Genomic DNA, 27,414 nt, shown 5'->3' on the forward strand with positions numbered 1-27,414 from the left:
TACTTACTCCTCTGGCGCAGCGACCCAAAGTGTGTCTTGGCCTCCAACAATCAATCAATCAATCAATTCAATTCAATTAAATTTATCATTATTAAATATGTCATAAGGTTTGATTCTTTTTAATAGCGAAAATTTTTTGGTTAGTAGGTAACTTAAGGTTATTACATGTCTAATTATAAATTAATGATTGAGTAAATTGAAATAAATCTCCTTTCTATTTTTTTATAAATAAGTTTCAATCAAGTATAGATTAAACAGCATTGATTACTTGTGATGATTACGAATTTACTAATGTATAGGTCTCAGTTATGTGAATAAAAAAATAGTTTATATGTAACTAGAATTTTAATGGTTTCTATTTAAGGCACAGGCCATAGAAGATCTCCTAGACATACCCGCATGCCGGCCGACACAAATTTATAGGTAAAAGTTCGCGACCGCACCAACCGGTCCACCATCAGCACTCCGACCCAAAACCGACTCTAAGCAACAACTAATAAAGTCCTTAATCCTTTAACGTAACATCCTTATCGGATACTTTCTTAATTATGCTTTTACATGTGGCTGTTGGAATATTGACCTTATTATAAAGGTTTTAAGTTCAGTTTGGAATTTATAGTTGTGACCGGCCTTGCCGCTGGATCGCTCTCACCTTTAGCGTGTGAACTTGCATTAACCTGCCATGTTGGGGAGTCACGTCAGGTGCGCGCGCGCTTTCTTCGGTGATGACTTTTTTAATTATCGGGTAAAGATGTTAAGATAGTAAGATTAGTAAGGCACGCGGTGTTTTTTTATTGGCTCGTGGGTTTTGTTTGATGTTGGTCTATTAAAACAGTTTGGAATATTATAGGGCTATTAGTTGTATGATGATGTTATTCGGTTATATGTCTCGAATCTATTGTTTAGAAACAATGAAGCTTTTACGAGATGAGAGCATGGATATATTAGATGTATTGTGTTTACTTTTGGATTTTATATGCAGTATTTTATGAATTATAGCATGTTGCTTATCATCAACCAACCATTGTGGTTTAACGATACTTTTTGATCAAATATTCTGTAATTGTGATTTATCTGTAATAAATAAAAATAAATAATAAAATAAAAAAATCAGCTCTTAAAGTGACTGTAGAAAGTAATTTAATGGAATAAGTCTGCTAATCCGGAGGTCGTGGGTTCAAATCCTGGCTCGTACCAATGAGTTTTTCGGAACTTATGTACGAAATATCATCTGATATTTACCACTAGCTTTTCGGTGAAGGAAAACATCGTGAGGAAACCTGCAAACATCTGCGAAGAAGTTCAAAGGTGTATGTGAAGTTCCCAATCCGCATTGGGCTAGCGTGGGGACTATAGCCCGAGCCCTCTCGCGCATGAGAGGAGGCCTGTGCCCAGCAGTGGGACGTATATAGGCTAAATTATTATTATTATTATAAGTCTGCTAATTGTGTAATGAATATAGTTGTTCCACTTGTGGCTTAAGACGAAAGTGGAGGACCCGTGCGAAATCGCCTTTTCATACAAACGTAGACCTCATTTTCCTCTCTATACTAACATAATTGAAATTATTTGTTGTATATCAACCAAAGCTATGCCCCTAATACCTTTGTTTTGTTTTCGATTATTTATTTTACTCTTCTACCTTATAGGAAAGCATAAAAAAAATTCCAAAACAAGCAGCGACAAGAAGTACATACACGGGGTTATTTAAAAAAAAAAATCTCCCATACAAAATGTCAAGGTCAGCCATAATCCCAGAGTAAAAGTTGCTCAGTATGAACTATATATTCACCCCGTACATTATTGCAGGTGACTAAATAAATAAGTTTTTGGCAAAAATTTCATTTTTGGTACAAGCTTTTATCGCTGACTGTACTTTTCTTTCCACAAGTAACTAATACTCATCGAGACAATTCTAAAAACCCCAAACACAATTAGGTTACTTTGTTTTATCCCAGAGTTCCTATGGCCGCCTAATGTCCATAATATTGCATTGTCACCCGACACATATGTATGCAAATTTTCAGCTTCATCGGAAACCGGGAAGTGGGTCAAATTTAACTTGCAAGATTTGATTACAAACACAACGGTCAGGTGAAAGTAAATAAAAGCTTGTAACATCCTGTATTTACAATAAAGTTGATAACTATTATTAGTTAAACAGTAACTACCACGCGACCGATGGTAATCGTTCAACTAAACAGAAATTAATGGCAGAATTAAAAGTACCAATTTTCTCACTTCATTAAGTGTAATTTAGCCGTCTCTGCGTAATTGTCCACGGAAGACAGAGAGGGAAGACAGTTCATTTATTAACGTTCCCTTATTACCGGGGCACAGATTATATAATAGTGCCATTAGGATCACTTATACTTACTAACTTATAGACTTTTTTATTTAAAATTTTAAACTAGCACGTTTGTACACATATTTATTTATTTATTTATTTATTATTAACATAAAATCATACATCTCAAACAGGTACGGAGTCCCACAAAACAGTTTACACGGTTTGACTGTGGGATCGTGCAGTCTCTACTCTCTTATATTTATATTTATATTACAATGAGATTCGTTTCTATATGCTTAATAATTATTTTATGCAGATTTAAACGGGTGTAATGCGATATTATTTTGTTATTTTTACTTTATCCGACGTTCCAGCTGCGGTCACGGTTGATAAAAGAAGGATAATTACTAATAATTAGATAAGGTTAAAATAAACAAAATAATTTCGATTTAGCTTTTTTTTAATTTATTAGGTTTTATATGAATTTCAGTAATTTTGTGTAAAATACTACCACACCTACTACTTACTGTACTTTATCCGACGGTTCAGCTGTGGTCACGGTTGACAGAAATAGAATAATCAGATAAGGTAAGCTTTAGCTTTTTCTTTCATTCGTTAAGTATTATATGATTTTCAGTAATTTGCCATAGCAAGAAATTTATAAAAAATTTTTAGAATGGAAACATTTAAGAAATGGCTCTGTGCTGTGGATGATCGTGCGGTAAAAAGATCACAGAGTGGTGTATCTTCTATCATTACGTCATCTGCGCCCTAGCTACTAGTACATGAGTGTAGGTACTCAAACGTGGTGCCTTTCTCGCTCAACGCAGTATTTTACTCTAAGACAATATAATTATACTGGAAATGTTTGCTACTGCGACGAAAGTGGAGGAAATCTTGTGTGAAAAACCTTTGGGCTTGTGCACAAATCACGCGAGGTTTTTTGGCTACTTTTTGGTCCCCCCCTCCCCCTTGGTGATATTTGGTGAGGTTCTTGGTGAACCCCCCCCCCCCACATAATCTCACGTGTATTATTTTTTTAATTTTCGATCTACCTAATTTTAAGATAAATAGTATTGTATACAGAGTAAATCTTGTTAAGACTCGCTATTTTGAAGTGCCAAGTGAAGATTTGTTGTTAACAAAACCGATAAAAAGTATGTGGTAGATATTTTTTCTTAGTTTCGTCCACTATAGAAAAATACACGTGAGATTTTCTTATACCGTCCCTCCCTCAACGTGATCTCTCGTGGTGTCTTCGTGGCCCCCCTCCCCCCATATAGAACTTCGCGTGATTTGTGCACAAGCCCTTATCATACAAACGTAGTCCCCATTTTCCTCTCTGGATATTAACATTATTGAGAATATTTTAACACAATTTGTTGTATATCACCGCGTTTGATTTTTTAATTATTTTAAGAATGAGCTAATTTTTACAAAAATCAAAAAATCTAAAAAGTCCCTGATACACTGTCAAACTTCGGTTTTATAGGAAGTTTTCTGTGCTTGCACAGTCTGGGCTATCAAAATCGCTGCCAACTTAGCTTGGTCTAATGCTTTCGCTGGTAGCTATGCCACAACAGCCATAAAACAAGTCGAATCATCCCACATACTCCATAAGGTATGTGCACATGATCATCTATTCACGGTTCGCGATGCTAAATCAATGTCTGTGTGGGACACCCTGTAACGGTCGTCTCAGAATAAGTACGAGTTGTGCAAAGTACCTACTGTCGGTCGGCCCGATTCGAAGAATGATTATGACACGTTTAAGATCTTGGAAAGATCGATAACATCGATAACTAAATGACATGTCAAAATTGACGTTTTTTTCGATTCCGCTGTGATCCCAATAAGATCTATCTACGATATTTCTAACGTCAAAGTGACATTGGTTGCCCGAATCGAGCTGCTTCTGTCAATTATACGACGTACAAACGATATCTAAACCAGAACTTTTTCGTTATCGTATTTAATTCTTCGAATCGGGCCGTGTATTTGGCATGAATTCTTAGAAACACGCTCATTCTAAAAAGACAGCCAAATAACCCGGCCAAGTGCGAGTTGGACTCGCGCATGAAGGGTTCCGTATCATTACGCAAACAACGGCAAAAAATCACGTTTATTGTATGGGAGCCCCACTTAAATATTAATTTTATTCGGTTTTTATTATTTGTTGTTATAGCGGCAACAGAAATACATCATCTGTGAAAATTTCAACTGTCTATTAGCTATCACGGTTCATGAGATACAGCCTGGTGACAGACGGACAGCGGAGTCTTTAGTAATAAAGTCCCGTTTTAAAAATACGGCGTGTAGAATTTTTTTTGTAAACCTTTACTCGCTCTAATTTATATATATTACAAATTATCAGCGACGAAAACGAATATAGTCGCCATATATATATCGGAGCGGCCAAGGTGCTCATAAATATCTGAACACGCACTCCAGCGCCTTGACAATAGAGCCGTGTTCAGATATTTGTGAGCACTTTGGCCGCTTTCATATATCTGATGGCGACTGTACCAGGTATAGATATTAATTTATTGTTCATGTCAAATTACATGCCATTTCATAATGCCGTTTTAAAATGAAAGCGTAACTTCTACTTATTTTTTTTTTTGCAGAAATTCGCGAAGCGTCTGATTTACTTAACTACATGGTGACCGAAGAGCTGGCAGCTTCCTCGCACAACGTATCAGCATTGCGATACAACGAGGAAATGCCGCCAGCATCCTTGGTACGATGCCTCAAGGGCCTATTTTAAATTTAAGATAGATATTAATTTAGTATATTTACACTTACTATAATATCTCTTTATATATCTATTATGTAAATATGTATCTGATTTTTTTCTGTTAAACATTTTCTTATAGTAACTTGCCTTAAAAAAAAAAAAAAACTTATTCCATGTTAATACCTAATATAATAAGTGTATTTGTGCAATTATATTGGAAAAAACTCGATCTAAAATCACGACTTTACCGATTATTCAATGTCCATTTTAACGTATATGTAATAGTAATTATGGCGTTACTCAACTCTAAGTATTCCAATTGTTTATTTAATAAAATCGAGTCGAGAATTCAGTTAACTAACACACACAGAGTCGCAGAGACGCTCAATTTGAATTATAAATTTGATATTTCTATTATTATAATAGTTTTGAATGATGCATGGTTAGTTTCACTAGACTAACATTAAAAAAAAAACAGGCGATTTGGCAACAACGACATTTTTAACACGTTCACTGCGGTACGGGGTAATTTTGACCCAGCACTAGTATGCTTCAAACGAATAAGTGGATTACTGTATGTTAAGGGGTTTTGGCGTTCTAAGGTGTAACTGCACTCATGTTTGTTGCGTTTATCTAAGCTCTATTTTTTTATACCAGATACTAATATGTCAATTCGTTTGGCCACTTGTATTATGTATGTATGTATATACTTTATTGTACATAGAAATAAAAACACGAGAAACACAGTTACAGAGTAAATTAAATACAACAAAGGCGAACTTATCCCTGATCATCATCATCATCTTATTAACATCATACATTGCGGTTTTTGGTACGAGAATGTTTTACACTAGCCATAAAATAGGTAGAAACTCTAAATACCGGTAATATTTTAATATTTCTAAGCACATTTTGAGCTTACTACTTATTTTTAATTCATAGTTTGGTAATTGGTAAATAAATAAAATGGTAAATACAATTTCCGCACCAAAAACCCCGATGTAGGATTATCATCATCGTCCTGAATTGAATTGAAATAATTTGTACAATACCAATTTTATACTACTTAAAATGACAGAGTGGTCAAACAAATTGAGGCAATGGAACTGTTATTTTAGTATCTGAGATATAAAAACAAGGTCATATATATGTATAGGTACATAGGTTAGGTCATGTTATACTGGTTATGGGCTAGCTCAACTCGACTCTGCGTGCCCATCTAACCGTGACTTCGCTGATCACGCGCACACGAACGATTTAACACCTGTCTACGGCGCTCTGACAGCAAAGTATATGTAAGAAATTGTGGGCTGCATGCATTTTATTTAGCATCCAAAAAATAATCGGAATATTTTGCTTAAGTATATATTGTTAACCCTTCTTAGTCCTCTTAGAAGTCAAATTGGTAAAGAAATTTAGATTCTTTGCAATTGGCAAAACAGACTCATAAAAGTCCTGCGCAAAATCGACATTAGTAATTTAATATGTTATGAGACCTTTCATTTCAACATAAAATGAATAGGTAATATGTAAGTACCTACTAAAATAACAAGTCTTAAAATACATATTTACTTGTACCTAAGCGACAGGTAAGCGAATACAAAACATTTTGGTGTTGATGTTGCTGAAGTTTTTGTAGTATTTACGCAAATTGAAATTTAATAACGAATACATATTGTTCAGTAGTGGTATTGTGGAATTATTTCATGATTTCTGTAATTTATAATTATTTTAGTAGATAAAGTATTTTGATTACATTTTAAATTTAAAAAATAAAGTACATCTTGTTAAAATAAATGCACACATCTTGTATAAGCTTTAAATTTAAATTTTTGACGGAATTTTAATGGATTTATGACGGATAATTTACTGTTACCTCTATAATAATTAATAAACCGCCAAATAAATAAAATAAACATACTTTTATTAAAACCCGATATCGACAAATTAGTAAAACAACGTTATCACCGTGAAATTGATGTGAAAACTACCAAAACGCGACGCTATCGATGTATAATCGATATAAAATATCACTTGTTATTAATCGCATATCTGAGTACATAAATCGGATGATCCAAACAATGGGATGACGATGGCTCGGACGTAATCGATAATCGATGATCAGTATGCTTAAGATTCTCTTGTTGGTACGCAAGCGAAATTACTATTGTGTAAGATTTAAGGCGAATGTGTGTTTGGATGATTGCTTTGCTGATTTAGTTTAGTGTGGTCACTTCCGGCACAGATTGTCACTTCAGTGCTGAATTATTTATATTTTATTTCATATTTGCATAGATAGTTCACTATTTTTTATTGTGTGCGTGTCTGTGTATTTGTTTTGTAACGGCAATGGGTGAAATAATTAAATTGTAGGTTTATTATTTAACAAACTGGTACATGCGTCTTGTAACTTATCCTGGTGGCTGTCAGGTAGGTAGTGTAGGATTCAGATATTGATTTCTTGTTATGAAACGGTTATAGATGATCATGTCTATATAAAATTATTAAGTGTTAATGTGTCTCCTGTACTTACTGAGATAACCATAGGTAATGGTAGTATGTATTTATTATAAAATGAATTAAAATTTACTTTAAGAAGTATATTAATCTAATCCCTACCCCTGATGACCCTATTAATCCTGAAATCTATACAAATAAAATAAATAAGTCTCTGAATTATATATAACTTGACTTTTTATTAATAAATAAGTCAGTCAGGTTTATATCAAACTGCACGTGATTTCGTCATATTTACAAGTATGTATCTCGACCCTCCAACTACCTACCACCACGCTGGGCCTTAATACGATTTGTCTTACGGTACCAAAATCGTGACAAATACTATAGCGATAACCGAGTATCGATACAAGCACTGCTCGATAAACGTGCATCGATAGATTAGATCGATATCTCGGGATGTAACTTATGGGCGCAGATACCGGCCACTTACTGCCATGAAATTTGAATTTAGAACCTAGGTAGGAGGAATTGTGAACGTTAAAAAACACACGAGAAGGATTATCGAATATTGTGACAGGTAACAATGGATACACGTAAAATTTCATATTACAAAAAAAAATTTTTGAATAATACGGTTTAAAAAAAAAGATAAGAATGAACTAACGTTATCTATGCGACTTTCCAGTGGACATCATAAAATAAACGGACTAGCCTAATTGTGCGGTAAAGTAGCACGATATGTAGGTACTGTAAAAGGTTTGATCAGATAGTGCTACTTATCTCACTAGTGCGATAATTGTAGCATTACGTGCATATGTCGACAATTTATAGGGCTATATGTACTGTAAAGCGTTGTACGATACATGCGAATAGGTAATTCGTAAATCGCAGTTATCAATTTAAAACACGCACTTTGGTCGTATTTTAATTTATCGCCATTCGTTGTGAACTGCCTATTCTTCGCACTTGTATAGTAATGTACTATTACATAATATATAAAAGTGGATGGAAGAACTAGATTGTAGTTTAATTTCCTTTCGATACAACTTTCATCTTGTTCGTGCGAGATATTTGTACACCAGTGCCATAAACCACGGCCGCCATATTGCAATAAATAATGAAACGTAACTCATAAATAATAACTTTCGTAATAATAAATTCTAAGATGCTGTATTCATCTTCAAAGCAGGTCTGTAGTAATTATTCAAATTACCGTCTTATCAGTCTATGGCAGTTTTCAAGCCCTCCTTCGAGAACAAATATAACTTGCATGCGCCTTGTGCTTTATTACTATAACGGCAAAGTTCAAATTGCCGTACCTCAGCTTGATGGAGATCATTACTTTGTTATCATTCGTTCTTGATAGATCTAATTATATACTTGCGTTGTTTTGCAATTTAAATAACCACAATTTTGAGTGAAATATAGTTATTTCGTTAGGTATTTATATTTCATATAATAAACAAGAAGTTATTATTTAACAATATAAACGTTACTTTCAATAATAATCTTATACCTGAATTCTTTAAAAGCGAACTCTAGTTACCTCACTAGAGTCAGACCAAGCTAAGTTGGCAGCAATTTTGATAGCTGTAAGTGTTAAGTAAACGTTATAATTTCATAGAAGTTTGACGTTTAGAATAACACTTGCACTGTCTGGGCTATCAAAATTGCTGCCAAATTATCTTAGTTTGATTTTACACTTCTAGTTATATTACCTATGTCGTCCAATAGAAGGTCTAAAAATTCGTTTAGGTACCTATTCGTGGTGGAACAGTTAAAGCCTAAACTATTATTATCTTAAAGTTTAAGCTATTATTACGACAATATTATAATTTCATCTGCATTTACAACGCACTTACGCCCGTTATGGTAACATTAAATTCATCCCCACGGCCATCTGCTGATACGGTATTGATAATCACAAAACTTTAACAAAAACTGTAGTTATGGAAGACTATGGTATTTTCAACAGAGCGTCATGCTAACGTATACATGAAGAAGTAAAAAAGTACTCAAGTACAAAGTTACTGCCTACAGCAGACAATTCTGCTGCTGTCTTATTTCCAAATCAAAAAAGCGGCCAAGTGCGAGTCGGACTCGCCCATGAAGGGTTCCGTACCATTTATGACGTATTAAAAAAAACTACTTACTAGATCTCCTAAAAAAATGAGTTTCAGTTCTAAGTATGGGGAACCCCCAAAATATATTGTTTTTTTTTTCTATTTTTGTGTAAAAATCTTAATGCGGTTCATAGAATACATCTACTTACCAAGTTTGAACAATATAGTTCTTATAGTTTCGGAAAAAAGTGGCTGTGACATAAACGGACAGACGGACATGACGAATCTATAAGAGTTCCGTTTTTTGCCATTTGGCTACGGAACCCTAAAAAAAGGAGTTCAGAAGAAAAACATTAACTACAAATATAAAAACTAAAAGGAGAAAGACATTCAAAGAGAATTCGCTTTTTGCATTCAAAACATAACACTAGTAGCTAGTAATATTTAGAGAGGAAAATAGGGACTACGTTTGTTTCGGAGTACCATTCCCTCTTAATCTATGTTACAATTTCGTCAACATTTAAGCAACGCTTACACAGGCGACATTAAAATTCATCCCAGACAACCCAGCAGCCGTTGATACGGTCTCGATAACCATTATCCCTTAATTTGTTCGCAGCCCTTCACCTATCCTTTCCGTATCCCTTTACGGATCGTTAGGGCGATCTAGGGCAGCTGGATATGGTACAAGTTTAGATTGAAATAGTTTTACAATATCGATTTTGGCATGATGTTAGTGTTGGGTCAAAAAGACCCCGAAAATGTTTAAGCAAAAATGTTGGCTTTGAGTTATATGTTTTTACTACATTAATGGATGATGCTACAGTGTTCATTTGCTTATAAATTATAAGCGACTGAACACTGTAGATGCTTAAAATTTTACGAGTCAAATATGCATTAAGAATCCTTTAAACATTTAAATCTAGGGGATATATGGTGATGTGTCATTTAATCTTGTTTTCAGAAACACTTTCCAATTCACTATCGTTAACATACTGACGCCTTTTATAATATGGCGCTATCAACACAAACTAAATATTGGGACTCCCTCTGGTCGCATAACAAATTTTGACATATTTTAAATTCTCATAACACTTTATGCATAAAATTGTAAGTCATAAAAATCTTTCGTCAGAATTATTCCTGAACATGACTGGGTTTTTTTCATAAATGAGTTATCTCATCATTGTTATAGTCATACATTTAATTCGCATAAAATTTTAGGTTAGATTCGTTAGGTACGCACAAAAAATGTATGACAACTGCCATGTTTGTCATCAAATATTATGGCTAAAAATGTATGACACAATATAATATGACTTTTCATTTGTATGCGCAATGATGATTATGACACAAGTTGTTATGCGTATTAAAGATGTGACTTAAACTTTTATGCAACCCAATATGGACCCCTAAATATTTCAAATAAATCCTAAATTGTCTCTGACTCTGAATACTCTAAGTCAAGAACAAATTTCAATGTCATCTATACAATTTTATTGCCAAGTTAAACTACTGTCACATCCAGCTAACCTAACCTAACCCTTGTTCCGTACTATCGCTAATCCCTTTAGTTCGCATCCAATGCGATATTCTAATGTTATTGTGCCGAGATTGAATATCGCCTGATTTGTGTTCTTGCGCAAGTTTACCTAAGGACCCCGCTAATGGTCATTGTCTAGTAAATGTGCTGATAGGGACGTTGTAAACAATTGCACTTGAAGGTTTCAAAGGATATCGTCCACTAGTTTGTACACTTTGTACTCGAATATAGACAGTGAAATGGAGACTTAAGGGGGTGCCAAAATGGTTAGTGTATTGTTTTTATTATAGCATTATTTATTTATCTAAATTTTATTGCACACTAAAAAAAAGTACAAATGGTGGACTTAATTCCTTAAGGCATTCTCTACCAGTCAATCATATGGCAAAACAGAAATGCACTAGAAGTGTAATGTCAACATTGTTAACCTATATTCTTTAGTTCCAATAAAGAAGAAGAACAGATATTTATTACAATCAGAATTATAAAGTACCTAAATTATACAAGTACAGTACGTATATTAAATTATTTATTTCAATTAGAACATTATTATGTGTAAACTAATATCCATGGCAAAAATAAGAAATAAGACAATAATAATAATACGACTAATATCGGTAGGCCTTATTAAAAAGAGCCAGACGTCGTGACAGCGGACGTCGAAGAGAACAATCTCACACCTGAGGATACCGAACACCGGGCAAAGTGGAGAAGTTGAGTAGGAAAGCGAACTCTGGCGCTAGGCCGGGAAAACGCCAGGTTGAAGAAGATTAAAATGGAGTTCAACTATAATAACTAGAAACAGAGCAGTAAATATTTAAATGAAATACAATTCAAGCTTAATTTATCTTATTCAAATTACCACATAAACTAAATTGAAAATTCTATACTACAGTTTGTATTACTGTGCTCTAAGAATACCCTTTAACGTAATAAAACAAAATACCAAACTACTATTATAAAATAATCGCACCTGTTACATATAATAACCATTACATTATCATAACATAACAGTTCCGTACACAAATCAATTGCGGGGTCAGACGAACCCCGCAGTCTAAACAGTGCTGACTCTTAACCCTCTAATACCAGGCCTCTTTGACCCCTCAGCGCTCCTCTATCTCGTAGTCATTACGGTCTATTAGAGCCACTATAATTGCCATCAAAGGTCTAAGTAATTTTGTTGTTATAGTTCGACCTAAGCAAATAGATTGAGGTGTCGGCATTGGGTAAACGGTTATTGTAGTAAAGTAGGTTACTTGTGGTTTTCAAATTAGTATTTAAATTTTATTGAGTTATTATTCCTTATTAATTTAGCAAAATTTTGATCACGGATAATTATTTATCTCGAGGTTCAACCAACGCATTGTTATATATGTGGTAGATTGGGTCTCATAGGCGAAGTCTTATCATGCGTCTCGCCCGCGCTAATACATCTTCGGAAAAATACGAGCGAAATGCACGATGTCTGAATGATAAATACATTTACAATTCTTGAATAGAAAATATTTTAATTACCTAGGTGTCTTTACGGAATCAAAATTACATCTTAATGCCACTGGAATAAAAAAACAACTAAAGTAATAAATAAACCGATACCAAGAATGTCGTTTAATAACAATAAAAAACTTGAAATTAACGTTCAATTCCAAATTTAAAATATCGTCATTCTTTTCGGAAGTTATATGACAGATTCGATTATAGCGATACAATTTTACAGATGCAGTTACCTGTGGTGATACTGTATTCCTATTGAGTAGGTTTATGTATGGAACATGATAGTGGTAGACTTTGCCACCCGCATCAAAAAAATTGTATTTATTTCTTCAAGTTTTGGATGTGATCTCGTAAATTAGTTAAATTGGATGGCATTCGATATTTGAATTAAGTGTGGGTGTAACCCGTTGACGTTGATTAACAATTAGAGGTAGTAGCAGTTATTCTAACGATTGGGATTTCATATAAACCTCAAGAACATTTTCGTATTAAAGCTTTAGAAAAACATAAAAGGGCCACTAGGTACATTGTCGCAGACACACCTCTCTTTTATATATATATGTAATACCTATTAAAATAATGAAATAAATAAGTACCTAATTAAAAGTTTGTCTTCAACCTGTCTGATGCTGAAAAGTCTATTTTAAGGCCAGAAATTTAAGTACATTTTGTGTCACTTTCTGACACAAAAGTTATTACTTAAACTGACGGGTGTTAAAACTGGCAATTTAGTGAAGACAAACTATTCCTGTAAGTCGAAACATCTAAAGGGAGCGTGCATGAACTGTAGGGCGCAGCACAGGAGCCCCCTGCTTATTAGCGCGAAGTATAAATGTCAATTTAGCGCAAAATATGGCAGAATCAACAATCCACAAGAAAACGTACGTGAACTGTAGAGGGTACCACTTGCTTTGGCGCGAAGTGTCAACGTAAAGTTTATGTTTCCGATTCAGGCCACAAGATGGCAAACCCTCCAACGCGCAAGGCTCCTAAAACCTTGACACTACAGTATCTATCGCACTTCCCCAAGAACCCCTTATAGGCTCTGTCAGCTGTCCAACTTAGGACCTATCCATTGTGGCCGCGGCCTTATCGCCAACTCCTTAGACAATGCGAGTGACGCCTGTCTGACTTTTACCACCTTAAGGGGACGTTATAATGTGACAAAGTTTTCATTAGAAGGCTAGAAAATGAAGATTTGTAGGCAATTTGTGAAAAACCTTATGGAGCTATTGAAAAAGAAAAAATAAAACTAGTTTTGTGGCCATTGTAGACTGAAAACCCTCTTAAGAGGCTGTATATTTGAACGAGAATCTCAACAAAGTAAACTTGAAGGAGATATTGAAAAAAGCTTATGTTTAAAAAGGCTATGTTATATACTGTGATTGGTAAAGTAAAAAATATATTATATATATCACTTGGGCATAAAATTAACACAATGCCTTTTGCGCGTAGTTTAAATGTGCTACGAACATTCTAAATCCTTCTTTGGTTATTAGAAGCACTAGTTTTTGTCATCCTAGCTTGATATTTTAAGGTTCGTTTGATCGCTTATTCATAATGTAGGTTAATATTGAACTTAGAAAATCAAGAGTGCCTCCCCTTAAGCGGCACTACACCCTTGCCAAAACAATGTAGTATTTTGTGAAAGTTAACAGTCTAGTGTGGTCCTGCCAAGTTGGGCTATCACTAACTCAGGACCTAAACAAGGCGGGAAGTCTGGGACCTAGACGAGATGTCAGATTGAGCATGTAGTTAACATAACGGGACTTAACGGCATATGGATATATAACCTCCTGACGACTGGGTATCAAAATTTCCTAGTTTAAATTTCACTCTGTGAAGTTAACAAAATGTCAAAATATGTTTGCCTTTGAACTATGTGTAGGACGCCGGTCGTCTGGCGTATTCTTAAAAAGGAAAATAGTATTCTTAAAAACCCTAAGGCGTTTTTCCATTTTATATTTGAACACACACACTTGTAAAATCGGATATCGTAACAAAAATGCCACTTTACGTTTCTAAGATTTAAAGATTATAAATGATATTTTAGACGTACGCTCATTAGAATTGATGGTTTATACTTACAACTATACGAGTATTCCAAATAATACTGGAAATACACGCAAAATATGCGCAAATTACCATGAGTAAAGATTGTCAAAAAGTATTTTAATACCGATAGTTTTTTAGACAAAGCGGTCTACGAAGGTTTTTTTAGTTAATAACGAATTTTGATTCTGTTATTTAGACACCAAACGAAAATTAAAATAATACCTATATCGCACTCTTACTCGTAGTTTACCATGTTAGGCCATCACTTTGCATAGTAAGGGGTGATTTCGACCCCGCTGTGCAAACATGAGGTCACCAGCGTTGGCAATATTAACAAAATTACGTGTCCATTCGAATTAGACGCCTGTCCGTTTGTTTGTTCTAATTATTTGTGTAGTTAGTTTGTCTAGAGTACTATTTGCCAGTTTTTGGTAGTTTAAACAATAAACTGATTGCTGAAAGGCCAGATGTGTCAATAATGTGGACTATAGTTTTCTATTGGCAAAAAGAACTTTAATTTTCTTATGCTCATACGTGGATCTATAAACAAAATCTAAGCTATATTTAGTGTTACGTATTTTTTAATTTGAATATTATACAATATATATTAGTCTGTTAAGTGTGTTCATGGGTTTCAGTCGTCTAAAAATAAATAATCTTTGATTTCATTAGACCATAGATTACCGAAACGAAGGGGTCAGTAACACCAATATGACTGTTGAACAATAATACTTCAGGCAAGTATTTATATTAGCGTGAGCTCTTTTACAGAAACATAAATTCTTTTACTAGGTATTTATATTGTGATTCAGGGACAGATGAGTGTCAGGATGGCCGAGTAGCGACCCTCTCAAACATCTGTGACCGGCCAGCCTGATCGATCATGGCGCCCACTATGCGGTCGCCATAATTAAAACTTTTGAATCATAATTATCGCTTGTCAAAAGACAAACAGGGTAAAGAGAAGTTTAAAGTATGAAAAGTAATTAGTAATACGTACAATGTGAAATAAATTTACCATATAATCAAAAGTAAACTATGAAGCTTGGACTATTGTATGTATTTATGAAAATTGTATGCCCTAGAACTGCATCATTCAAATAATAATCATACCTAAACTAAGATATTCGAGATAGTTTTGGATAATTTTTTAGACTACCAAATTATTTTAAATCATTTAAAGTTCGAATGGACATTAAAGATTGGAGTTTTCCCTGATATGATGGTAATGTTATGGTACTCATGTCAAAAGTTAACTTATTCAGTTGGGTATTTTTTATTTTGTTATTGTTTATGTTATTATTTTATTTAAAAACTCAGAAACCCATATTCCAAAAACCATAATCGAAACATTTCTATAAAAACAATATTGATATAAATAAATTGTGCTTAATGTTTAAACTGACTCACAATGGGTCATAAAATTTTCAATATGTTTTATTTTACGGTTGTACATATCGAATAAGATTAAATTTATTTATAGGCCTTTTTGAAACGTAAACTTTTGTGTAACGTGAAATGCGAAAATACAAGTTATCGGTTGTGTCGCCACCTGATTAAATTTGCATTTTTATCGATCGGAACAATGTGAATGATCTCCAAATAAGTTTCAACGAGGTTGAAGATCATATAGATTGGCCTTAGTAGCCGATGGCAATACAAAATATTATTCTTGTTATATCTATTTACTTATACTTTGCCGCCAGTCCAATTCCTTCATATAAAGTTTTGTTTCTTTTCGAGATTGCAAAAGTCTAGCCTTCATTATCCGACATGTATGTATCCTACACGACTGCCTCATTCTAGTAGGTACATATAACTGTGTACCAGCTTTCAAAACTAACTTTCCTCATATGAAAAAAATGTGAACACGTAAATTCTTCCATTGCAGGGTCATTTTGACCCTATGTCAATTTTACTCTTCTAAAAAAATAAACGATTTGAATTTATCATTAAATCTTAACGATGGTTATCCGCAAAAGAAAAACAAGATGATATCACAGTCTCAGAGTACAAAGTCATTTAAATTATACAGTCTTGTAAAATCAACCTATAAAGATTAAACTCAGTACAAATAGCTCAGCCTCCGTATTCAAATGTCCCCCACAAAACACTTGAAGTGCGGATTTAAAATTCAAATGCATCTCAGTGGCCGATATCGAAGCACGTGTTATCCTAACCCCAAACCCTTGGCTTCCCGAATCTGATAAGCTGGCACAGTTGACATTAACGAACAGTACGATCATAATGAAGCTGTAAAGCTTCAGGGTACTTCCCACTTATTTTTGTTACCGTATAACCACCCATATATAGTACAAAAGCTTCTAGCTGCGGTCCAAAATAATTTGAATGTCTTTGTTTGGGTGCCACTATTATTTAAATTTAGTATTTTTATGGCTAAATATTTTTATAAATGGAAGAAAAAAACGCAGACGAAACCAAATATAACATTGTTACTTTTTTTAAATAATTATTTTGACAATGGGTACGTCATAAAGTATTCAAATATTATAATATGTATAAATGAATTATAAACAGCGCAAATTATAATGCATTAATTGACAAAAATCTGCTTGGTAAATTACTTCAAAATTAAGTAGAAACCATGGCACTGAATTTGTCACCTACCCTAAGTAATGATCGTAATCCAACAGAAATGCCCTTTGAATATTTTTCATAACAACTACTGTTTCTAAAATCTACACTGTAAAAAAGGACAGTCGCACCCTTACACTTATCGGCCTGATTAATATTTCCATACATTAACCATTTAGGGTAATATCTCCAACCTAAACTTGACCTTATGCTAAACGCTCAGGGTTCCTTTTACCCCGCATCCTGTCCAGATGGAGAGCTAAAAAGATCTATCAGAGGCTGATATACAATTGTATATGTTCACGACTAATCTCGGGGTTGCCCGAGGCCTTTTCGGTGACTGTTTAACAGTTTTATATTGTACGTGTTGGGTGCAGAGGGTCGGAAAATATATTTTTGGAAGTTTTGTGAAGTGTGTCTAATAGATAAAATTCAGATGAAAAAGCGAACCTTGAAATTTCATAAGTTTTTATATAACGGACTTTCATAAGTTAAAAAATGGACTAATAAATAAAAACAAAATTAAGTTCAAGTTGATATGGTACATCGTTTCAAGTGTTTCAACGTCTACAAGTATATCTACATCTACAAGTACGCAAACGATAGTAAAAAAACTTCTGCCTCTCATTTATGCAGATGTGTATACTTCTTTAGGCCTAATATATGTACAACTTACGTCAAAATTAAAAAAAAATGACGTTAAGAATTCTAGCCATAATAACAAATTGAATTATTTAAGTACGTTTTTGTCTTTCGATGAGGGTTAAAAATACACCAAAATCACATTTCAGAATTTTGGCAAAATATTATTTTTCATATTCGTTTTTCGGTCTGTGTTGTGTTTGTGACATGTCGTGTTTTATTAATATTATGCGCCCGCATGATTCGGCACACATCTGTGCCCTCGCCGACATTCGACGCCCTTTTAGGGACCATTACACGAATGTCAAACCGATATTTGACAGTTCAGGCGGAACATCGTAAAGTTAAATCAGAATAACTGACTTTTGTATTACGAGTTAATAGAAATAGATTGGCACTGAGTTTATTGTACTTTTTGAGTTTATTTTACTTAGAATTAGGAGTTGGCATAATTTTACAAAAAACATAAAAGTTGTAAACGCTCGCTTGGTAATATGGCTCTGGAAAAAAAGACAAAAACTTACTTATTTAGTTCTAAGGAAATAATATGGTTTTTTTTTTCAAATGCGCCTACAGAATTCTTTACAACTTTGCACGTCATTCAATGACATAGGATTGCATTAGAATGTCTTCTTCATCATAACAATTAATTCAAAATGGCACCATGAAAAATTAATTCCGAAGAAGACTCAATTTACGTCATTGTCTGTTTCAAAAGAGACCACTCGATTTAGACGAGACGATTCGACGTATTCCTAAATGCTTGAACCTTAAATCAAATTAGTAAGTATTATATTCCAATGGCGTGATAAAGTTTGAAGATTGTAAGCAATCATCTGCCCATTGTAGTACATTACTTGCAGAATTGGGAAACTTGTGAGACATTGACGTGAATTTTAATGACGTGTCCAATGACGCGTGGGAGTGAAAAAATTGAGGCTTGTTAGGTCAGCCAGCGATGTACGTAGCGCCGACATTGAAGTAAAGTAATACAGTAGGACGTTATCAGATATGTTGTAAGAGTCATTATTTTGAATACGTATAAACAGAAGAAGATTGAGTGTGTCAATGTATTAATTCAAAAAATGTGACGAAAAAATATACATACAGGGATATACAAGGTGCCCGTGAGCATTGCGAGATATTTTAACTAAGCATTCCTGGTAATATTTAGAAACTAAAATGTCATACTTATAAAATTTTCTGGATTAGGCCTAGTTTCAGAGATAATTAAATGTTTTTCGAAATCATTCTTTCGCCATAAGTCGGTACAAAACACATTTTTGACTGCCGTATTGCCACTTTGAGGTCTAGTCTGGACATACCTATTGATTGACATCGAAATATTAAAAATTATTCGAGAGGCTACCCCCAAATAAAAAAAAACATTTTAGTTAATTTTATGTTAATTGTTTATCAATAAAAATTACGTTTTATGTACAGGAATGTTCCAAAAAAGGGAAAAAAAACAAAAGATTTTTTTTTTTGTTAAATTTCACAAAAAGTCATATAACATTTTTGCTTCTGTTGCCACCAGAAATGCACCGTTAAAATCTCTCGCAATGCTCACGGGCACCTTGTATAGGTACGTTATGTCATTAAGGCTTTGTTTTAAAACATAGGTAGGTACATTTGGTGAGGCTTGTCACAGACTACGTGATTTATCACTATTTAGATTACAAATAATTTCATAAAATAACTTTTGTCTTTCAAACGTCCTTTTGACATCAACATACCACAAGACAAATACGATTATATTGCGTAGTTTGATACTATCGTTCAACAGCCCTCTTATACCTAAATACTCCTTACTGTTGAGCAGCTGACAAGGAGGCCAGTTTGAACTTACATTTTGCAGCAAAATGATGTCTGCTTGTTATTAATTTTGTCCGCCCGTCTCGCTCACGCTAGTGCATATACGAACTATGAACGTAGTAACGATCACGCGGGAATCATAACAACATGACATCATTTAGATACCAATAAGTACGTTTGAATTGGCCTTAAGGCCAAGTAACACACCACTCAAGATAGAGGCCTTAATCGTATCTATTTGTACGGGAATACAGACAACGGTAGCTGTACTCGTACAGCTGCAGAATAAACTGTAGAATTTACTGTTCACAATCTCCTACTGTATTTTCTCCGCTACTATAAAAGGACTTGCGGTTTGTGGTCCGGTCCGGCTTGTGTGTATGACTATGGGTTTTGCAAGATTGAAATGTCGGATGCATGCTCAGGCTAATAGAATTCCGTTGAAATTGGTTTATAGTGAATTTCGTTACTAACAATATGTTGATGATACCGCAAAATGCTGAATAGACCGAAATAGCCAAATACATTTATTTTATATTGTGCGAGTTGATTTCATATTTCTTAACCGAGTTTTAACCCACGACGCAAAAAAGAGGTGTTATTTGTTTGACGCCAATATCCGTCTGTCTGTCTGTATGTATGTGGCATCGTAGCTCTTTCTTAAACGATTTTTAACCCACAACGATAGAAACAGGTGTCATTTGTTTGACGCCAATGTCCGTTTGTCTGTCTGTCTGTGTGTGTGGCATCGTAGTTCTCCAACGGATGGGTCGATTTCGATCCGGTTTATTTGAATGCGAGTCAGGCGGTGGTTCTTAGAAATATCATAGAAATCGATCCAGCAGTTTGAAGAGTATAGGCTTTTTAATACATTTTTTTTATATTTAATACTTAATTATCAAGGAGCGGTTCGTCAGTAAAGTGCGTTTGTCAGACTTTGACTAACATTTGTGACTTTTATACTGCTTTAAGGCAATGGGTCCCATATATACATTTGATCCTCTAAACAAACCTGATCGATTCATATCATTAATAAAAAATTGTCAAGCCTTTATCAGTTTTTGATGTGAAATAGTGTTACCATATATGTCCTCAACTTTCAAAATGATTACCCTTTTACGGTAGAGCTCCACAGCACTTGTTCGGTAGCTAGTACATCATAAAGCTATAGCTATACCAGCACAAGTTGCCGGTGTCCTGTATGTTCGTACATAGCTCTTGCCAGATATCGGGGACATGCGATACAGGCTGGGAAGCTGCTAAGAGACCGGCGCCTAAGCCACAAGAGATTATGCGCTTATAATTGGGATTCTTAAAATTATCTAGATCCTTATAATTCAATTGCACGTTCAGGTCTAGGTCTGAATAAAACACATTAAAAAATGGGATTCTACTATTATTTGACGTCGACGAGTCTAGATAAATATTTAGGGTCAATTTGACCCAGTATTAATACTGCATAAATTATCTACCGCACTAAAAGTGTTATTTATTTCCGACTGCCAAAGTATGGAATTCGCTCTTTTCGTCTGTATTTTCTGATGATTACTATTTAGGTATTTTTAAAGCAAGAATATATTAAGTACTTCGTAAAGATGAGCCTCATGAGCACCAGAGGGCCTACCGCGAACCACATTCGACGTGTTGCCTCTCTGTCGCACTTGTAAATTCGTACATAAGTGTGACAGGGTGGCAACACGTAGAACGTGGTTCGCGGTAGGCCCACTGGAATCGTGTCAGGCGAATGCGAGCCAAGCGTGCAGTCCAACGCAACTATTTGCGATTGCGACCAATCGCGCACATAACATTAACAAATAACAAACAATTTTTAATTATGTATTAAAATGTATGTTACCTTTTCTTTGTCGCTTGTAAATTTTATTTTTGCCTCTTGTTATTGTTTGTGTCACAAAGCGTGTAAGTTGTGGTTGAATCAATGCCGGATTTATAGGTCTGGAGGCCTCGGGCAATAAAGGAGTGGAGGCCCCCTGGCCCCAAATTCGAATTCTCTATTGTGGGGGGCCCCTCTTTTGTGGAGGCCCGGGCCAGTAGCCCCGGTTGCCCTCCCCTAAATCCGGCCCTGGGTTGAATAAAGACTTTATCTATCTATATATCTATCTAGTAAGACAATTTGCACTTCCAAATAACGGATATTTTATATCTTACGCCAAACACCGGACCCTTGGGACGCGGCCGGCCGTCCGACACTTTTTCAAAATCGTGACTCGCCCGCGCCGGCGGTCACGACCGAATCCCGTTACTAGCACCCTGCTCTCTCTAACGGGGAAACAGATAAGTTGGAAAGAGATATATATGTTTTTGTCGGTTTGGGGAGCCCAAAGGATCGCCTCGGGCGTTTTTTGATTGTTTTTGATGTGTGAAGGTAAAGTTCCTCAGTTGCATCGCCGAGGTCGGAGATGGATCATCATAGGAACAAGGAAACTAATTACCTATCATAATATTATTCCTATTCTAAATATGTTTAAGGCAAAATTTAGAAAAAAATACTAAAAACTATTTGAACTAATATAGGACACTAAATCATTTCCATTCCTGGATATTGACTTTATGGAAAATACATAATTTATTGTAAATTGACCATAGCTATGCCTCTTCTTTTGACTTTTTTGAATTTATTTTATTTATTATAATATAATTTAGTAGAGAGAAACAATTACCATATAAATATTTAAAAGCTCATAACACTAGCTTAGCGACATCGCTAAGTTCATCTTATAAGTATTAAGTTTTTTCGTAGGAATTAGATGTCTAATTCCTACGAAAATACTTCTATACGGCCAAATTCGACCAATACTTATAATATAAGATGTCACAGCGATACGACACCGATCTGTCAGTGTCAAAAGTCGATTGAAGAAATGTTACTTTTGACACTGACAGATCGGCAATGTTCGGATCGGCAATGCGTCAGTGCCACGCTTAGTCACTGAAAAGTGGGTGCATCAACTTAAGGGGCCCACTGATTGTGATTACCAGTTCGCCGGACGATATCGGTCTGTCAGTTGTTCGCGATTGTTAGCTTTTGCGAATAACTGACAGGCCGATATCGTCCGGCGAACTGGTAATCAGTGGGCTCCTTTAGAGGCGCCTATCTACATCTACAGACTCGGAACTGACCTTGAAAATCTTATCATAAAATTAACTCTAGTGTGTCCTATTATAGGTCAAAGATGGCTGATTTAATGATAATTCACTCTTGCTGTGAATACAGATCGTTTTTACTAGGGCACCTTGACGAAATCCATATTCACTAAGGGCCAACGCACATATCCACGTATCGTGGATACGACGTCGTATCGTGGGTATGTGTGTTGGAATTAACACCTATTTATATTCCATTGAATGAAGGCTAACGTTTTTCTGCTCACCAGTTGGCGCCACTGTAGATGGTGGTCCCGAAAAACAGATCCAAAAATCTGCTAATGCTTATTTAAAAAAATATAATACGTTCTAATATACAGAAAAGTATATTCACGTCTAAATTTTATGTGTTTAATTTTGGACATATTTTAGTTGGCACATTTTTAAAACCATTAATATTTATTGAACTATTTTTTACACCAAAATAATCAAAAATAGAAAAAGATTTACCACCAATAAGGAGTGAAAATTCGCTATCAAAAAGCTTTTAACACCCAAAATACTATGCATTTGTCATTTTGAAAGACCTGGCACCATATACACATATACACACACACTACACTACACTACACTGGCGCCCCTAGTAGCGAAATTAAACCCGTTAGCCCTCATTGGCATCAGTATCCTATTCCTATTTCTGAATCCATCAGCTACCGTTCAAACTAAGTTCTCACAGAGAAAGTTAGCTATCTATAAAACTACATTATTACTATTGCATATTCAACACGCCCTAAGGCCTAGCCAGTTTAAGTAGACCTCTCAGCTCCGTTACTCATTGAACAAATCTAAGTGAGGGAAAGTTCAAGATGAACTGGGTTGTTGGTGCGTCAACGGTAACTACTTTTGAAGTCTGTTTAGTCCGTGGTTTAAGGTTTTTATGATGAAATATGTGGGAAAAGTGGACTTTCTTTTTATGTAAAATATTTTGTTTCAATTAAATCAGTAGGGGAGGAAATATTAACAAACCTTTTAACCTAATTGATGGAGAAAAAATACGTATGCCAATTTTTTTTTGGCCAACCATGTAGGCCAAAACGCTGATTTTAATGAGGTGTAGTATATTTATTATTCAGTTGTGTTCAGGGCGACATATGCGATATTATTTTTGTGGCAGGTTGGATAATCAAAGTCAAAGTTACGATAATTTAAAGCCAATTCAATTCTTGCTAATTCATACAAAACCATTATTTTTCCATTCATACATTGACTTATTTATTTACCACCGAGAATAATCCCTGTCAAAAGACACACGTCACAGATAATCCGTACATGCTAGGCCTAACCATATCTAAGACAACCAGTATATATACGCGTGGCCCCTGACTGCTAGTAGTTGTCTTGTATTTGGAGGTCTAGTTATATTGGATGTTGTTACCGTTGTTTTGGTTATGGATACTGTTGTTTCGTGAATTGGGCTAGTCTCAATCAATGTCAAAGTTACGAACTTGCGAGACGATGTGGAGGGATTTATTGATTTTTACGTCGATATGTGGTTTTAGTTGAGCTTTTTGGAGACATCATTTTACATTGTGAATAAAATCGAATTTCAAGTTATCAATTAGATTAATATCATATGCTGCAATTAAGATTTTTAAGTTTCAAGTTGTAAGTACTATCAGAAATGTGAATATGATTATCTGAAAAAGAGATCTGATGATATTAGGTATTTTTTTCAGATTTATTTAGATTTTTTATTTCTGTTACACTTTTAAGATTGAAATATCATGCAAATATTATTACTTAGGTTTAAAATTCGAAATACATACTCGTAGTTCACCGCAGTCAGGCGCGCGAGGTGTTCCGTAAGTTAACCTACCTAACGGCCCGATTCGAAGGATGATTAAGACACGTTTAAGATCTTTAAAAGATCGATAACTAAACGCCATGTCAAAATTGACGTTTATTTCGATTCCGCTGTAATCCCAATAAGATCTATCTACGATATTTCTAACGTCAAAGTGAAGTGGTTGCCCAAATCGAGCTGCTTCTGTCAATTATACGACATACAAACGATATCTAAATGAGAACTTATCTTAACCAGAACTTATCGTTATCGTATCTCATTCTTCGAATCGGGCTAAGGCTTAAAATCCTTATAAGTGGTGACGTGCCCAAAATAATCATGAATTAAAAAATATTTTTGTAATGTCAAAAAATATGTTATTGCAAATCCGTCCGTAGCACAATTATTAAGATTTCACAGCGGCTCACTATATAACACAGACCTCGCGGTTTTTTCGTAAAAAGAAGTTTAAGGTCAATGTGGAGAAGACCGTCGTCAAGCTCTCGCATTTGTATACGTACTTCGCTCGGACACAGTCAGAAAGAAAAACCTTCCTTCTGCTCTACCGATGCTGTAAGTGGGTAAGTGGAATATGTGTACAAGCGCAATAGTTAGAAGCGACGAAAGAGTTTGTAGACGTTGTTACCTACTAGACGGTCGTCATCACATTAACTTAGTTGGAATGTTTTTGAATTCTCAAATCGGAGTTCATGGCAGCTCTTCTTACCACACATGCTTCATCATATTAGGCATTTTGATGAAGACGATATAGCTACCAAAGATTATCGCTACCTAAATGCAGACATGGTTTAACATACGGCTCACATGCACCCCCGATATTTACATGCACTTAAAATATTTATGTAACTTTAATATCCCATAAATTATAAAATGTGTGTATGAGCCTACTTTTAAATGATACTTACGCTTACTTTAACGTCCAATAGACTACACGCTTTACGATTTCTATGAGGACTTTTAGACTTTTATGCAAAATGAAAATGCCTTTAAAACTATAATGACTCTTCTAACTTTTACTATCTATAAAGGAAAGCTTTAAAAGAATAAGAAATGAAACAAAAGACGATTACGATTAAATTACGCGAGTGTATTAATAAATTAGTAATAAATTAATATTTACATTCAATAAATACTTAAGTTAAATGGTACGTGCGTGTACCGGCATATAATGCGTTATCATAATTATATTACAATATATTTTAATAAATATCACAAATAGAAGGCGCGGTTGGAGAACAATAAGTCGCGAGCTCCCCGTATAGTCCTACCTAATTTAGGTCTAGCCTACCTACTTTAGGACGTCACTACCTAATTTCGGTTGACTACCTACTTTAGGTTTGAAGAGCGAGAGTTATTATTCCCAAGTACATTACGAAGGTAACGTTAACATCCTACGTTCGACTTCTCAAGGGACGTTTTCCGACACCAGCCATGCTATTCTTCAAAACACGATCCGCATTCCTAAGAAAACCTCGCAAAATTCTGAAAGAACAGGTTTTGTGCACTACTGACACGAAACCTAAAACGCTTCCGAGGTAGTGCACAAAAATAGGTTGGATCGGTATAACCCCACTCAGATCCCGCGAGGTTTCAAGATACCAGGACGTGTCAAAAAATAGCACCCCAGATCCAAATTATCCAAAGCCCGCTCTGGACAACCCTCAGCGTCAACCCCCGAGATCCTTCTGACTCTTCCCTAAACCATCCCACGGTTTGAACGGGGATGAAGTACTAGCCTCAGGTATTCTAGGGCTGCTTGTGTAATTTGGTGGTAACCTAGAAGGAGTTGATAGGAAGCTGCCATAGGATAACGAAGAGTTGACACCGAGAGTCGAGTCAAGAGTTGAATAGTAGCCAGAGGAGGCGGCGGATGGTGGTGGCGGCGCCGGTGGCACCCTACTAGCCTCCGCATAAGCATCTAAATGTGTCCTCACTAACACAAGGAGTTCTCCATAGTTGGTCACAGTGGCACCAGCGCCGGCCACCCTGTAAAGCAACAGCCGCGCTTCCCCAAAAAGACTATCCAAAATTTTACCTGTCGTGAAGAGGACGATGGCCTTCAGACAGGAGTACTCCGCCGAGTCGACGTGGAGCGCTTTCAGCTTCTCCACTTGTTCTTGGAAGATGCGGATGTGGTCCATGAAGGCGACCACTCGGTCCGCCGCCATGGGTGACGCGTGGAGACCCGCAGCCGCCAGTAAAGGAGCCACGTGTAGGGGCATGGAACACTGGGAAGCGTTTAGGACGAATAGTTCCGACCATACGAGCCGGAGTAACGCCACTTGATCAGTGACTTGTAAATCGGGGAAGAACGGTATATTCCTCGCCCATTCGACAGCGGAGAACAGTAATCTTGCAGCTAGTTCGCAGATATTGTCTATTCCCATGACGTTGGTGGGTTGGACGCACTGGCCATATCTTGACGTTGGGTAGGGTTCCGCTCGGAGCAGCAGGGAGATGTAGGAGGAGAGATAGGGGTGGCTGTTGAGGCCGCCCGCGGGGTCGCCGTTGGCGAGGGAGAACTGGCCGGGCAGGGCGAGGCCGGAGGGCTGCGTCGGTGGCACTCGGCCTCTCTGGACAGCTGGAACAAGGAAATAGGCAAATAAACATAAAATAGCAATGACATCGCGTTGTCGTTGGTACATCAGAGCCCCTAATATAAATTTATTCGATTTCGTGACGTGACGTACGCGTTTGCGTTAGTTCTCGTTCTCATTTAGTATGGGATTTAGAAACAGCGCGCCAAGCGGG

General features: G+C 35.6%; 1 protein-coding gene across 1 annotated transcript in view; it reads right to left on the bottom strand.

Moving 5' to 3' along the window:
• LOC133526949 (steroid receptor seven-up, isoforms B/C) overlaps positions 1 to 27,414 on the bottom strand; it is a 147,164-nt gene that overhangs the window by 66,498 nt on the left and 53,252 nt on the right. Inside the window, exon 3 of the mRNA XM_061863809.1 lies at positions 26,699 to 27,244. Coding sequence (XP_061719793.1) covers positions 26,699 to 27,244 — 546 coding nt within the window. The remainder of the gene's footprint in view (positions 1 to 26,698; positions 27,245 to 27,414) is intronic.

The sequence above is a fragment of the Cydia pomonella genome, chromosome 17 (genome assembly GCF_033807575.1).
Source record: "Cydia pomonella isolate Wapato2018A chromosome 17, ilCydPomo1, whole genome shotgun sequence".
NCBI classification, from domain to species: domain Eukaryota; kingdom Metazoa; phylum Arthropoda; class Insecta; order Lepidoptera; family Tortricidae; genus Cydia; species Cydia pomonella.